At 33.1% G+C, this 16,238-nt stretch overlaps 2 protein-coding genes across 3 annotated transcripts; one reads left to right on the top strand and one right to left on the bottom strand.

Annotated features, from left to right (window-relative positions):
- Positions 1 to 429: 429 nt before the first annotated feature.
- LOC132553920 (dynein light chain roadblock-type 2-like) lies at positions 430 to 9,613 on the bottom strand. Of its 2 annotated transcripts, none has more exons than XM_060218210.1 (4): positions 9,555 to 9,613; positions 7,944 to 8,022; positions 7,158 to 7,325; positions 430 to 1,458 (listed from the first exon to the last, which is right to left on the bottom strand). In XM_060218210.1, the coding sequence occupies exons 1-4, from the start codon at positions 9,555 to 9,557 to the stop codon at positions 1,412 to 1,414; spliced, it is 297 nt and encodes a 98-aa protein (XP_060074193.1). In that variant the 5' UTR covers positions 9,558 to 9,613; the 3' UTR covers positions 430 to 1,411. The 2 variants fall into 2 exon arrangements, with proteins under 2 accessions (XP_060074193.1, XP_060074192.1); XM_060218209.1 differs by lacking the exon at positions 430 to 1,458 and adding an exon at positions 1,765 to 2,077.
- A 2,508-nt stretch (positions 9,614 to 12,121) lies between these two features.
- On the top strand, positions 12,122 to 15,757 carry LOC132553946 (uncharacterized). The gene is made up of 5 exons (XM_060218241.1): positions 12,122 to 12,179; positions 12,758 to 12,867; positions 13,429 to 13,565; positions 13,909 to 14,080; positions 14,798 to 15,757. The coding sequence occupies exons 1-5, from the start codon at positions 12,122 to 12,124 to the stop codon at positions 15,755 to 15,757; spliced, it is 1,437 nt and encodes a 478-aa protein (XP_060074224.1).
- The last annotated feature ends 481 nt before the right edge of the window (positions 15,758 to 16,238 follow it).

The raw sequence follows: 16,238 nt of genomic DNA, 5'->3' as shown, positions 1-16,238 counted from the left end.
TCAGTATAAGTCATTAAGAATTTCACTACTACAATTATTGATTTGGACTCCAGGAAGTAATCCATATCTCAATATACTGATATTTGAACAGTAAAGGTCTTTCAACAATGGCATCAAAAACTTGTCATTAGATTAGACACAAAAAGTTCGTCTCTTTATTCCAAAAAAATATCCATTGTGGCTCCAGGAAATGATAGGTAACCCACACAGCAACACTAAATCCAAATATGAGTTCCTCAATACACTTATAAAGTTTACTGATGCCTTTGAATACCAAAAACTAAACATTTAGAAACCAACACTGATGTCAGGCTGACAACATAAGCTCCCAATCTCTTTGACAGGCCAGCCAAAAAATGTATCCTTGCATTTCAATATATATATATCAAGTAATCAATAACTTGCAAAATCAAACACAAACTATAATAGTAATATTACTCCAATTTATTTTTACTTTATGCTTTTTTTACAGTGAATATTGGCAATGTTTACAATAAATATAGAATTACAATGCTGTTGTAAAAGGTACAAGGGAAATACCGAGATAAACAAGTCAATAAATAATATAAAATTTAAAAGCCACAGAAGATGCTGTGCCACAGACTGACAATCAAATACCGTACCATGTTATAACTGTAGTAACAGGCAACACTGCATAATACTTTGTTGAATTTCATAAAGATCTCAAAGACAAATTATTCTTTTGTAAGCAGATTTAGCTCCAGATGTATGTCATATTTGCAGTAACTCCTATGATAAACAGCTTTAGGTGATTGAATCAAACTGAATGATATTGATAGCATAATGTACATTGAGATATTGGTAAAATCTGTCAAGTTTGATCTTTAGGCAGAAAGGTGTCCATTGATTTAAGCACCTGTGGATGCATAATACAAATATCACAGTTATATTGATTATCGTGTTTACTTATTACGGGAATGTTTAAAATTGTTTTCTAAACTGTATACTAAATTTCAAACTTACAAAAGTGCAAACATTACATAAACAGCAATAGATACTAGAAATGACTTCAGAGGTTTTATAATACCTGAAGGAAATAGACATTTTACTAGTCCCTTTTTTCCTGTAACCTGTCAAAATACTGATACCAATAGAATGGCCAACTAAAATTCAGAAGTGAGAATCTGTATTGGTTATGTTGAAATTGAAAGCATTTAGAGTGCATCACAATGCATGAAAATACCAGTAACTAGACTTGAAATACATATTTCATAAATCCTACAAAAACATCACATGTATCCCATTTATGTAAGGAGAATTATTATGAAACAAAAATGATAGCACAATTGGTGACTCTGTAATATAATATCTGAATGCTTTGGCTACGCATGTGCCACAAAGTAAAGTCTGATATCCAATTCCTTAAAGGGTCCATGATAGGCAGAAAAATTCACGTCTCCTGAGGGTTCTGTATAGCTATCAATAGGTAGTCTTTTTCTACAAGAAAGAAAATTTTATATAAAAGTAAAAAATATAAATCATTAGGATTGTCTGAAGAAAAATCTTGCATATGGTCACATGTATATATGTACATTCTTGGAACATGTAGAATATGTTTATCTTCGCACAGGATGGTGACGAAACTTTGCACCACAAATTATATACACAGGTTTAAGCAATTGTTAATAGTTGCTATGGTTTCCTAACATTTAAAATCAATATCACTGTCATTCAAAATGTACTTGACTTGAAGAGATTTCCAACGGTTCTTTTACTGTAGAAATTAAAAGGCTTGCACACCAGTTCTTTGCAACATTATATTTTATTGTCAACTAAATGTTGATAAAACAAGCAACAATTGATGTGAGATCTTTATTTCACGACAGAATGATGTAATCTTCATTGTCATGTCTTTGGCCTTATGTCATTGTTATATTCCTAGTTGCAGGTAATATCTGATACTTCAATGACTAATACAGGTATGTGACAACAAAGGGATGACTTCTGCAGGAAAAAAAAAAAAAAAGGTGTACATCTTGTAGTTTTACTTCATGATCCTTTCACAATGCTATAGCTCCCTGGTCTCCTTGCACGACAACAAATAAGTAGTCCTTTTCTGTAAAAAAAAAGATAAGAAACAAAGCTTTATCATTCTGAACTGATGTATTTATCTGTATTTCATTTTGACAAAAATAATATTATAATAATGGGATATAGAAAGAAGTTCAAACTTTAATCCATGGTCAAAAAACCCCTTTGTTTTGATGCCAGATTTCAGTATAGCTCATCCATTGAGGACATATTTCATAGAAATACAAATTTATCCTTTTTTGGGGCCCACAGTTATATGAAAAATATGGTTCAGCATAATAATAATAATTTATATTTAATGCTTCAACTATTTAATGATCAACTGCAATTTGACATTTATGATCCAGAATTGCAAGGTAAAAAAACTTATTGAAAAAATGTCTAACACAAGTCTTGATTTTAAAATTCACAGACAATTGATTACCCTTTTTGGACTCCAGAAATATAGAAAATATAGTTCGACATATTGATGATACTTTGTTAATGCTTGAACCAAAAATGTTTTAATAATCGACAGACTCTGGTTATTTATGACCGAGTATGATGCTTGTAAAAACTTGAATTTTTTTTAAAAAACATTTCAAGGTTGGCTGCTGCCAACATAAGCCCCCTCTGTTCTTCAAATAGGTGAGGTGATAAAAATGTGTCGTCATGGAAAAAGTCTAGCTTACGAGTGTGTGTAGGCAGATAGTTGGACTAAATCTTCATCTAAAACACTACAAAGCAAGTTGAACATCAATGTATCATTCTCTGTGGAATAACTGAAATATTTGTGATATATGCTGTACCAGTAATACAGGAATTTCACTCACTGGAATAGGGTAAGTATATTGGTTTTAAGTTCACATAGTGATCATAACTTACACATTGTAATAGAAAACAAATAAAACCAGGTTTACAATGATAAGCTTATATCACATATCATAATTACAAATGTATAATGAAAACAAGCCAAAACTCAACAAGTTAATTTTTTTAAAACAATTCAATAGTTTTCAATAGTATCAATGCTATCTTGAATCCATAATGGCCATCTCAAAAGTGTGAAAGGAAAACCTGATAGAAAGTATAGATAAAGAATTGTTTCTATGACATTGACTTATATCAATTCAGAGCCTCTACTTTGGCTTTCAAATTTACCCCGAAATATAGCACCTGTATAGAACTGTCAAGAGTTTTAGTCAGATCAAGTTTGGGAACTAAACTTTTAGACCATGTGGCAATCTTTGGTTGGGCATTGTTTGGAAATTATGACTCAATATGGCATGAAGATATTTGTTTATTATTTTGTCAGTCAATTGGAAATGAAGAAATGGAAAATGTCCCAGCTTTTCAGTGGCCAAGGACAAATCAATCCCTAAAATAATAATGTTAACACACCAAGAGGGATTTCCTACAAGTTTCATTAGCATTCATTTATCAGGGATGGAGAAAAAGTTGATGTTTATTTGAAAAGACAACTGCAACCCTGATTTATCCCGAAAAGAATCCCTGTTAGCTAAGAATGATCTATCCTAAATTGAGGACAGGCACTCTTTAATGAACTTACAGAGCAGCTTTTTAGATTGAAGACTAATTTCAAATTTTGACTCCCAAATTCCAAATGGCAGTATAACATTTAAACTGATGACAGGTACCCAAATATCACTCCCTTAGCTGCTTAGACCTGGTGAGCTAGAAGTTGACACAAAGTAAAAAAAAACATAAATAAATTCATGAAACTTTCATTTCATGATTAACAAGAGCACAATCCAGAATTAAAAACAAGCAAAGCATTCAAACATTATCAAAATTCAACACCAAAGCATTCTGTTGTCAAAAATGTCAAATCACAAAAAAAGAGTAAGTGGTGTTATTTCACAATAAAAGATTATCTGACCTACATAGGATTAAGTTAAGAATTGTTTTAATGACTTGAAACAGAAAAAAAGGAAAATTGATCCAAAAGTTAATGGATAGCTTTTATCTCAATATCTTCACTGATACAATTGCTGTATGATGGTATAATGTTTTCTATGGTATAGACAATACAGTGGTGTTCCAATACATGTATGCCATTTAGGAAAGAGATATCACATATCACCATGTGAATGAATGTTGTATACCTGTGAAGGGTGTATCTTGTCATACGTTGGTATACATAATTGTTACAGCATTTTGTATATTCAAATATTTAATAAGGAACAGAACTGAATGTCCATGACTGGAAGTAAATTGGTGAAGTTTTGACCAACTCTCACATGTGTTTATGGTAGCTCCTAGGACAACAACTGACTGAATGCTGATACTTTGATCAGTTTTGGGACAGTGGATGTAATGCATAAATCAAACCTTGCGTAACATATATCCAGCAATGAAAAACAATGTTATGTATTTTTGATAAAATTTAGGGGTAAAAAATGTTGGTGTGCCAATCCTTGTTTATAAAACAAAATACTGCAAACCAGCTTATGATTTCAACAATACATTAAGTTTGTAGAGATTACCAAGATATACCTTTAATCAAAACAGAATTACTGAAAACACACCTGTATACAGGTGAATAGCATTTTTTGGTTTGTTTTATTTTGTGATGAGTGTCATTCATGGTTTCATCAAAGAAACAGAATCAAGATTATTTGTTCATGGTAAATAATCATTTTGATACAAAATTATCAAAGTTTATCACCAGTGTTTTAATCTGCAAGAGTGAACTACTGTGAATTTATTTTGAAAATTTATGAAGGTAAAATAACATGTGAGAGAAAGTTGGTTTACAATTACATGTTTACTGGTAATTGTACACACTGTGATTTTCTTATTGATGTGATAATTCCAAATATTACATATGTTGTAATGTTGAAAAGGCAAATGTACCTTCGAAAACAGGAAGTGAAATTTCACTGCAGATCATGTCTTCTTCTCTGGAACACTGACTTGAGTCTTAACATGCTCATCAGTCTCTGGACTTCAAGGGTCGCCATCTTATCTCTTAAATTCTCCATTAAGGACGCCGTCATAGAAATCAGTTTGTCATGACTTCACATGAAAATATTTCTTTATCTCCATGGGAAAAGTGTAGTTCAACTGAATTCTCCGTAAGTAATAATACAGTTTGATCAATTTACTTATTTCTAATCAACTTGAAAAAGTATAGTTTGCTACTTAATTTCTTTTTCTATGGGATGCAACTAACCCAGATAGAGACTAATAGACCCTGTTACCTGTCTTTACTTGGCTTCTGATACAGAATTTCAGCTCACCGTGAATTGATTTTGAACACATACAGGCAATTACTCTTTCTTTTTTGTATATTATTTTATAAAAATTATACTAATACAATATGTACCATTTTTCGGTTCATATTGTTCAACACTGGACTGAATTATCTCCCTTGTCAGAAAGAGAATTATGAAATTACAACATCAAATGTTACCTAAGATGTCATACATGACTGACTGGATAGAAAAATTTATCACTGGGAAGCAAGATCCACCCTGTCTAAGCCACAAGATTGCTAATGCTTTCTGAAAGACTTTTTATGTGTTCTGGTAAAATCAACCTTTTTAAAATGAAAGTATGCATTCCTTGTATATGAAAAAGAAATTCTGCATTCGGAAAAAGTTGATTGGTCTATTAGTAAATAAAAAGGTAAGGAGAGACAGGACAAAAATAAAGCAAGTAACCTAATCTGAAACATACCTGGTATTTATCTAGCATTATTTCATGTCAGTCCACGACCTTGACCTCAGTCACATAGTTTGCAATTTCCAAAAATATACATAATTTTAAAATTTTTATATTTTAGTTGTCAAGCTTAAAGTGCAATAAAAAGAGACACAACAGGCTTTAAGTGAACCTAATAGCAATTCTTACATTTTATCTCAAAGGAAACCATCTTTTATTTTTCTAAAAAAAATGTTGCCAATTTTGATGTTGTAAAAGAGTGGTGGTGATGCTTTATTTACACATTTAATATTTTCATTGGACGATAATGAAGATATTTCTTGAAACTAAACAATTATGGAAAGTAAGCAATGCATCTACCACACATTGGGAATAAAGTAGTATGACTTTACCGAAGTTTACAGATATAATTCTGCAATGGTTAATGGTACATTGGGTATAAAGTCAAACCAAAAAGCAGGATTGGGGAACATGCTTTGTCCAAAATGTATATTTACACGCAATGCAAACTATGTGTTAACATGAATTCTATTTTCATGTCTTCAACATAATTTTACAATATATGTATTCCACTTAATGGCATTAAACAGAATTGAGGGATACATTTTCAAAATAGTATAACAGTACATTCCAGCTATAAACATACGTTAAAGGTGTATGAGATCATTTTTTATTTATTTATAGCATGCTGGATGTCTTGGAACATATCAAATTTTAAATCTAATTTGTATCAGGTAGTAGTTTTCACTGTTTAAATAAATTTCTATGGGAGTGCTGTTTTAGGCATTTTATACAAACTAATAATTAGAAGTAAAAATAGATTTTACCTTACTGAAATAATGAAACTATGTTTCAACTCCATAATACCAGGGTTCTTTTTTTTAATCAATTATTAAAACATTTGTTTAGCAGAAACTGGCACCATCTTCATCATGGTGTCAGCGAAGAGAAAACTGAATCTGAAGTTGTTGTTTTTATATTAGGTTGGCAGCTCACATTAATAGTAAGAATATTAGGAATATCCTACAGTATTATTTCTATAAAGACAATTTAATTTTGTTACAATGAATTCTATGTATGAAAATTAATCTTGGTTAAAAATAAGTTTCTAACTACCTTTAAATTTTACTAAAATATTTTTGCAAGACAAACACTGACTTTGTATTCTATACATTTCATATAAAATTCATTTTTATTCTATAAAACTGAATATTATTTAACCACACATATTACAACATGTTACCTATGGGCAATTTAACAATAAAGCATAGATTTTCATGATCATAATGATATGCAGAACCACATGTTGCAGCATGGACTTACTGAATGCGCTTTATGCAATAATATCACAGTATATTATGTAACAGGTAGTCAGTGTAAATCTTCAGGTAGACACACAAATCAATAATTATTTTCAACATAGTTAGGTGTATATTTACCTGGTGCAACCATGATTTCATGTTTTTTGGAGCGGACACGCAAAAATGTGAGGTCATTTTGAGGGTCAATATCTCGTACAACACTACGTGCTTTCTGCGTCAGTTGTGTCAGTAAATTAGCATATTGCACCGTTGTGGAGTTATCAAGTGTAGTTCTAATTGGAATTCCTGTAGAAAAAAAATACAGCACATTGACAGACAAACCAAAAATATCATTCTTAGAGATTTCAAGCCAATGAAAATTTTTTGTGATGCTTGTATGAAATTGTATTGACCTGTATAAAGACTAAAAACAATGTAATTCACAAAAATTGATTTGATATTGCTATCTGAATGTTGCCACATCACATTGTGACAAAAAGAGAAACTTAATCTCTTGTTATAACAGGTTTTCTGTAGCAATTACATGAACTACTTTATGGTTTGTACTGTAGAAGTGCCATACCAGTATCATCCTTTGTGACACCAGAATACAATATATTTGGCAGTGTCACAATAAAGCTGGACCAAAAGCAACATGAAGGCATTAAAATGATCAGAAAATTTATGCATGGTCACACAAACTTTCAAGAAGTGATTCCATTTAACAATTTCACGTTCAGTTAAAAATAAACCTGCAAGATATTCAATTAGCTTGGCTGGACAAGTACCATTCAACAATTAGTTTAAAAATATCTTTTTTGATAAAGAAACTGTTAATCATACCAAAAAAGTAATGAAAATAATCACATCATTAATATATAAAAATGGTTGTATTTAAGGTACTCTGTGAAAACGACTCCTTACCATCAGCATTGACAACAATGATGCCTATCACTCCCTTGTGTGCCTGAATTCTCTTCAGGGTATCTTCTACTTCAGTTGCCTGCTCAAACAAACAAAAATTTTCATGGTTTTGGAATGATATCACATACATAGAGAATACATGGTCAAAGTTTTTTACTTCTCTTCCAAGCCAAAATGCAACTTATATTTCAATATACTGACCATGTATTTCATAAATGCTGAAACTGTGATTGAAATTTCAGACTATTGTAACATCAACAGTTGTTGTTCAATCTTTGTTAACCCATCATAGATGTTATAGTGAATTTTGTCTAATAACATATATTTGCCAAAATTACTACTTTGTGTAGAAACATACATGAAGTTCAAAACTTCAACAGATACAACAGCAATTAAAAATTTTTTATAGATAATCTTGGTCTTTAAACCATATACAATTATTTACTCAAAAAGTCATTCAGTCAAATCAATGCATGTGAATACAGCTGTCTCCTATTACAGCTGAATCCAGCAAAAATACATGTGGTAGGTGTATTCAGACAATGGCAGCACCAGTTGCATGATAAATGTTGATCTTATTACAGTCCATTTTATTGTTACTTTCCATCAAAAATCAGTAAGAGTTTAAATCTTCAATACACTTCCTAATTGGCCAACAGCTACTTCTACTTATATACACCCTACCAGTAATCCTATATTATATGCCTTCAAAGGTTCACATCATAATTTTTAATGTTGATGACCACAAAGTCTAATATTTAGAGTATCTTAATATCTATTGCTTTTCAAGATTCTGTTTCAAATCTCCTCAGTCAAACATGGAAGTTTTATCTTCTAATTTAACAGAAAAACATACAAAACTTCATTTGGGAGTGATATTTTAGGGTAGTAGACAGTGGACCTTTTATGAATGTGGTCATGAAAATTTGCCAAGATTCAGACATTATATCACAGTAGTTTTTGGAAGATTTCTTTCTTCTTCTTTTGTCCAGAAATTTTGTGGAGTGGGTTCTTAAAATTTGAAAGGAGTCCCACAGGAAATGCATGAGTCAAGGATGAAAAATCTGAATTATTTGGTTACCAAAATGTATACAATGTACGTTATATTTACACAACTATATGCTTGTCACATCTTTAATGTTATCACTTGATTACGGTGTAGGTAGGGGTTGGACTAGAAGAAGAGTTTGCGATGACTTGCCACTATGATGCCGGCATCTGATCAAGTAACAGGGTAATAACTGAATAAAACTGTCGTCAGACAACAATGCAAATGGTCAAATCCAGTCTGCCCCGTAAATGTATTGGTATATTCATTTTATATCCGTTTAGTTAAAATGCTTACACAAATACAAGAAAGACAAAAACCGAGGGAAACCCAATGTAACTTCAAGGCATTTACTGTTAGCATGGTATGTAAAGCATGGCTTCTGTTGACAGAGATGAAATGTCAACACGACCAAACATGACCGAACGGTCCGTACTTTGTTATTTGAGCAAATATTCGGTGCATTTCGAAAAAAAGATATTCCTATATGTTTCCATTGTATTCAAAGTGAATCAATAGTAGTGTATAATCAATCGCAGTAAATCATCAAATAAATACTTTACCATTCTTAAAAGACTGTTGTCGACTGCTATCTTCAGTCTGTTGCCAATGACAGTTTCTCCGAGTGTTTTCCGCATGCGCGAGGAAACGATTAGTAATATCCGGTTTAGTCTAAATTTGAAAACGACACATTACGGGGAATAACTTATATTTACAGATGTTATAAATTCAAATGGAAAAAATCCATTGATTGATATTGTTACTAAATTTGCATGGACAATTTCTTCATCATTTTTTTGTTAAATATTCGATTACTGTACAAATACTCAGTACTGTACTGCACTGTACAGTACGGTGTCATTGATACATGTATGTATTTTATATACACTTCACAAATGCAAGTGATTAAGGAGACGTTTAAATAAAGACAAACTTTCGATCGATTTAATGAAAATTACATTTAAAAATAAAATCATACGACATGAAATTAGAAGAGTTACTGGTTGTGTTTGGAGTGTTGTTTTATGAACATTCATCTGTTTAGCTATATGTTTGATTACTGTTTGGCACCAACATGTGTTTTAATTCTACTTTTGTCTTATCATTTGGTAAATAGTATAGCGTAATTTGACATCTGTATGCATCCTATCATGTCGTCATAATATACATCACCCCGACCTAAAAATAAAAATGGCAAAGCACGTGCTCTTTCGGACATTTTAAAATGAAATCAGAGTCACAATGTCGACAATGAAACAATCAGGCATATTAATAAGCATTCATATTGAAACTTGCATTGTGAGTCCACCTGTCAACTTTCGGCATCTTTCACGGAAATCCGATGATTTTGAACTGAAACAAACCCTTAAATATTGGATCAACGGCGATGTGTAAATGTCCGACTCGGAAATAATGGTGTTATCATCTAGAAATAGATATTGTATGTTAGAAAATGGAGACCGGAAAGCTATCCCTGATGGTTTTGTTGCAGGAAAAGTGTCATTGTCCTTGATTTCCAATCCTGGTAGATTTGTAAAATGTCAACAGATTTCTTGCTATTTGAAGACAAAACATCGTCGATACCTAAAAGTGAAACAGATTACCTTGGCGAGGTATTCTTCTACACATTCAGCATTTAATGATAAAACCAAGTCTGCTGAGAGAGATAGGCGCAGTTTGATACCATGCCTGTAACAATGATCTACCAGACTTGTCGCCAAACTTAACTTTGGTCCGTATATCGGATAAAGAGATAAATCAGCCACACTCGATTTATTTGGTATAAAGCCTTTATAAAGACTTCTATGGCATTCTACACAATTTCAATCCCACGTCTACCTACTACACAGTAAGATATCTGGATTTTTTTCTCGTTTTGTAATAACGGTAGACTGCAGAAAACAGACAGAAGTTCAGAAAACTAATAAAACTTCTTCAATCTCGACAAAAGCTTACCGACAAGCAGCATGTAAAGTGTATTTAAAGATACCGCTTGCTTTAACTTGCATTGAGCCTCGTCTCAAATATTCCATCATGTCTAGAAAGAATAGGCCGACAGAAGAATTAAATCACTCTTGTTTTCTGGAATTAACGTCTCAGTGCTTGGTCCATGTGAAGATTTACCAATAACCTTGTCGATTATAACCACAGGAACTAGAAGACATGGTTATGAGTAACCTAATGCTAATTCAACGTTCTGTTCATATGTCGTGCATTTCCGTCAGCAATGGAGAAGTTTGAATCAGGAAATAAGATTTTTTTTCTGTCATGCTTTTGAAAAAAAAATGTTGATAGTTTCGGCGAGTTATTGTAAAATCACAAAAATATCCAGTATTACACAACACAACATTAAAACCAAGGCTCCCGTAGACTATTAAGATCTTAATAACAAATTAATGTATGTAATGCACAACATATTTAAATGCAACATAAATGTGTATGTAGATCGACATGAATTATATTTAGCCAATATTTATGTAAATTATTGATGACTTGATATTGTGATGTTTTTGTTTTGTAATGTATTGAGGAAATGGCAACTATAAGTTGAAATAACTTGTGCCCGATCCTTTGGTAAATAATTTACAATGAAATATGTTTAACTAAAAAAAATTATGTGAAAGCAGAGTACACAGCAAAATCTACAAGAACAGTTAAAACAAAAAGGTTACGTCATAGGCGCATGACGTCGTTTGATTAGTCACGTGTATGTACATAACAACTCGTCTAGTGTACGCGCGAAAGTTTAATTGGCGCAAAAGCCCAAACTGTGGGCATAATTTATCAACTAAAGAAGATTAATACCCACCAACATCCAAATAAGGTAAGACATGTTTTGTTTTCGAAATGTTTAATTATCAACAATGTATTTTTTTTACACAAATACGCCCATGATGCAAGGTTTTAATTGACTGCTACGTCCGTATTGCCTGCAATATTGTAATAAACAAACAAACTTATCAATAATGATTAAATGATATACGCGGGTATTAATAAATCTTGATATATATATGCTTCTGAAATGATCTACTACATAAAATTTCAAAATGAGAAATGTGGAAATATATATATAAGCCTTTGTATAAATAACAATCCCATTCTCTTGTAGTATTTTTTTCATATAAAGGTTATGTCCGAGAGAAAACAGAAACGACACAGAGACGAGCAGGAGTATGATGAATGTCTACGTGAGTTGTTTTTTCCTGCTGGAAATGTACAATAATTACTCCATGTTCCATTGACAAATAAGTAAAAGAGATAACGTGTTGTTAATCAGGCCTCGCTAATGTCAAAACATACATTCAGCAATACTTAGTAAAATATATATTTACAGCAACAGAGTCTTATACATGTACACAAAAGTACTCTAGGGTAATTTTCAGTTATCAATGTGATGGGGTGATATTAAGGTTTTGAAAACTTAGTGGTGGGGATTTCCTATGTAATCCTGAGAATTCCATTATTTTCAGAAAAATGGGTAAAATCCCTTGATCTTGGCCCCGAGTGATCCCACGTATTTTACCAAGGGCTTAATAGATTAATATGGTCGCGGAGAAATATCGCTTCGTTCATAATGCAATACATAAAATTCCTTTCGTTTTTTTTTTTTAAAAGAGAACGATTGTTGGTGTGATGTTCAGGTTTTCCAACATCGAAAAAAAAATTCGTTATTGTCATCAATCTTGTTAGAATCTTCACCTGTTTTTTTTACTTTAGATTTCCACATGTAATGTAATATAACATGACGCCATGTCCCGTTCCACAGGTAAAAGATGTGCTCGCCCCAAACCCGACCCTGATGTGTACAATTGGCCAAAAGAATGGTTCCCTAAACGCGGTACACCTTTAGTACCGGCAAATATGTCAGCACTGAGGGTAAGATTTGATCAAACTCAGTAATGAAGTTATGACAACATCTACACACTATCTTCAACAGACGGTTATTCCTTTATGACTGAGCTATCCTGGCAATACCATCTCTTTTTACAATTATCGGATGTGTTTTTTCAGTTTTCCATCTTTTCGAATGGATGCTTTCTCTAAAAGCACCCATTTATCCTTTTCCATGTACCTTATTTTAATTTCTTAATTTCATTGCTAGTTTGTGTATGGACAAACAAAATACACTATTAAACCAGTAGTGTCTTGAACATCAATAGCTATATTTATGTACATGTGTATTTTCTATACCTGTATATTATGTATTTACATATATGAGTCTGGTGTAGAGGACTTGTCTTAGTCCTGAACCGGAAATAAACTTAACTTAATCAATAGTTCTGTGACTTTGTTTGGTACTTTGATCGTTTCCCCAAGTTTGCATTCACAATAATAATTATCTCTTTCCTACCATGTTCTTTGTTTCTTATCTACACTTTTCTTTGTCTTTTCCTTCACGTCTTCTTCTATTCACCTCCGATACCTTACATCAATAAGATTGATACTCCGAAGCCCAAACCCCCTTGCCACGTCTTTGAGAACACTTTCTACCTGCAGTCTCCACCAAAACTGAGATCCGAGTTGGAGCCTTGGAAATTAGATTTTGATTACAATCCAGATGTTGAAATGGACCGGTAAGAAAAAGACAATTCAAGTTACCATGGTTTTAGTTATTCTTTATTCGTCTTTATATTCCTAGTATTCTTGGACAGGTCAGGAATGTCCGTGTTTTACGTCCTGTCAACATGAACAGTATATCGGTGTGGATACAGTTCACAGGCGATACCGGTTCGGTCAATGATAGTTAATATACTTCAGTTTATACCAAAGATGAACAAAATTTGGATGTCAATAATTCAACAGGTGATCCCAATTTACTGTCTTGGAAAATATAAAACAAAACATGCTAATTAGCCTCCCGAAACCCACGTGGGAATGGTATTTCACCTTACGCGGGCACTTGTTTGTACTTAACAGCTTGAAGAAGATCAAGAAAACCGAGAAACAGCTACTAGATAATATAACCGGACATCGTAAAACACACACAGAGAGGCTGAATATCAAAACCGAGGCCGAGAAAATTGTCGATATTGAGGAATTCTGGGAAAAGACCGCGAAATACAACGAAAGAAAGAAAAAAGACATGGAAGTAAGGAGGAAAATTGTTGTCTTGTAATACCTCGATATTGAGTTGTGAGCTTTAACAAAATAAGAAAACGCTTTTGTTTGTTTTGGACAATTGTTTGTTGTAAATGAACAGAAGAAATAAATTCACGCTCTAATTTCTAAGGACACATCACGAAAATCGCTTCCGTATTTGGTACACGATATCAAAAATAGGAAAGTAAATTAAGCGTGGAAAAGTTGTTCTATGTTATCATTGTGAAAATTTGATAGGTGTTGATTAACGAGGGCGAACACCAGTTCCGTTTCCAGTTGTTTATTCTGTTTTTCTAATTATAAAGACCTCCAACAATGGGTCAAGGGTCCTAAAGTAACACAGGGCTCATTAATCACCTGAATATCATCAGGATCGTAGACGATCAAAATTTACGGGACAAATGTCGAACGGAGGTTTGAAACGTCCGTACTGGTCAACGTCCCCTTTGTCCACTAAAAAACCCGCCAAATACAGACAAAGACCAAAGAACGAAAACGAGACAATAACTGGACATACGTAGACACACTAAGTCACATAGGTAAACTGGACATATAGACGCAACATATATACATACATCTTAACGATAACAGACGACGCGAAAATTCAAACGACGCGACGCTAAACAACGGCGGCCAAAATTATCTAAAAACCGACCCTATTACAATTGTCATGTGTTTAATACAATTACTTCATATGTCATTCCAGATAATGAGAAGAGTATACAGAGAAAGGGATGTAGGCGAACCTCCGGATACTAACAACATAGTAGAAATGGCAATTGACCTCAAACACAAGGTTTTCCTTAAATCCATGAAGGAATCCTTCCCCGAATATACCAACACCAAGAAAATCAAACAAGATCATGGACATACGGTTACTTATTGCACGATCCCAAGCCAGGATACAATTACAGACGAGTCCAGAAGAATATTCAATGCAATTTTCCAGAATGGTGAATCTGATTTGGAAAGGAATTGGGGTGTTCAAGTGCACGAACCCGAGCCTGGACCCAGTAATGGCGTCAGCTATGCATATAAAACTCACAAGAAAGAAAGAGCAAACGTTAAACCTGACAACTGCTACAGCAAACATGGATTTGTACGAATCGGAGAGAGAACAGATGTTAAACAACCTTGTACAGTCGCAAACGGCCAGGGCCAGTGTAGTATGTTATGGGGTGGACACGAGAATCCCAGAAATCTTGTACAACATAACAATAACGATAACAAAGTTAGTAGCAGCAGCTCAAATGGTGAAAATGGCGGCCCGGATTATGGATTTAAAGAAAATGAATGCGAGGACGAGAAATCAGGAAAAGAAAGTCTGCCACAGTCCCGTATGACATTATGGTTTGGTCACAATCAGAGCTGGGGGTATGACGAAGACGAGGCAATTACATTGTGGAGTGGACAGAATGAGTCGATGGTAACTAACGGAGATACACAGCAAAGAGACAACCAGCTAACTTATGAGGATAAAGAAAGTAAACTGATAGATAAAGATGAGGATGTTACTTTGATCAGAACAGTGCCTTTCCTGTATCTTTCCACTGATGATCTACCACACAGGATTCGAACCGAAACCTTCACGTTCAAAAGGACATCACACCAGACTACGGTCACAAACGACCATGATCTTCCCATCTCTCGATGTATCATCCTCTAGAATTGTCACTTGTCCTATCTAGATAATCTTTGATAGAGGTAACATCTCTAATGTAAACACTAATGGGACAGGTAACAGTTGTCATAGATCTCTACAAGATAACATGTATTATTATAAATCAAAACTGATTTTCAAAATTATCATTACATGCCTCTATTGATTGGTCTGACCACCAGATGAACTATGTGGTAGTTAATCAGTTACAAATATGGTAAATTCTGTGATACAAAGGATATCTAAAAACATTTTTATGATACTTAGTAGTCTGAAGTTTATTTTTTTAAACGTATAGATCAATATTTCAGAAGAATGTCTGTATTATGACAAGCTTTTAAAGCTATGATAGATATTTCTTCCTCTGATAATTTTATATAAAGATATTATTAGTGATGTGAAAACAGTGTATTGCACAAGATACCAGAATAACAGGTTATCTAAGTATCTGATTGCTGTTATCTAAAGAAATGACACATCCTGATAG

Source organism: Ylistrum balloti, unplaced genomic scaffold, assembly GCF_031769215.1.
Source record: "Ylistrum balloti isolate Yb309-2 unplaced genomic scaffold, AGI_CSIRO_Ybal_v1 Utg370368, whole genome shotgun sequence".
Taxonomy (NCBI): Eukaryota; Metazoa; Mollusca; class Bivalvia; order Pectinida; family Pectinidae; genus Ylistrum; species Ylistrum balloti.
The sequence above is the reverse complement of the archived record's forward strand: the minus strand, read 5'-3'. Positions and strand labels throughout refer to the sequence as shown.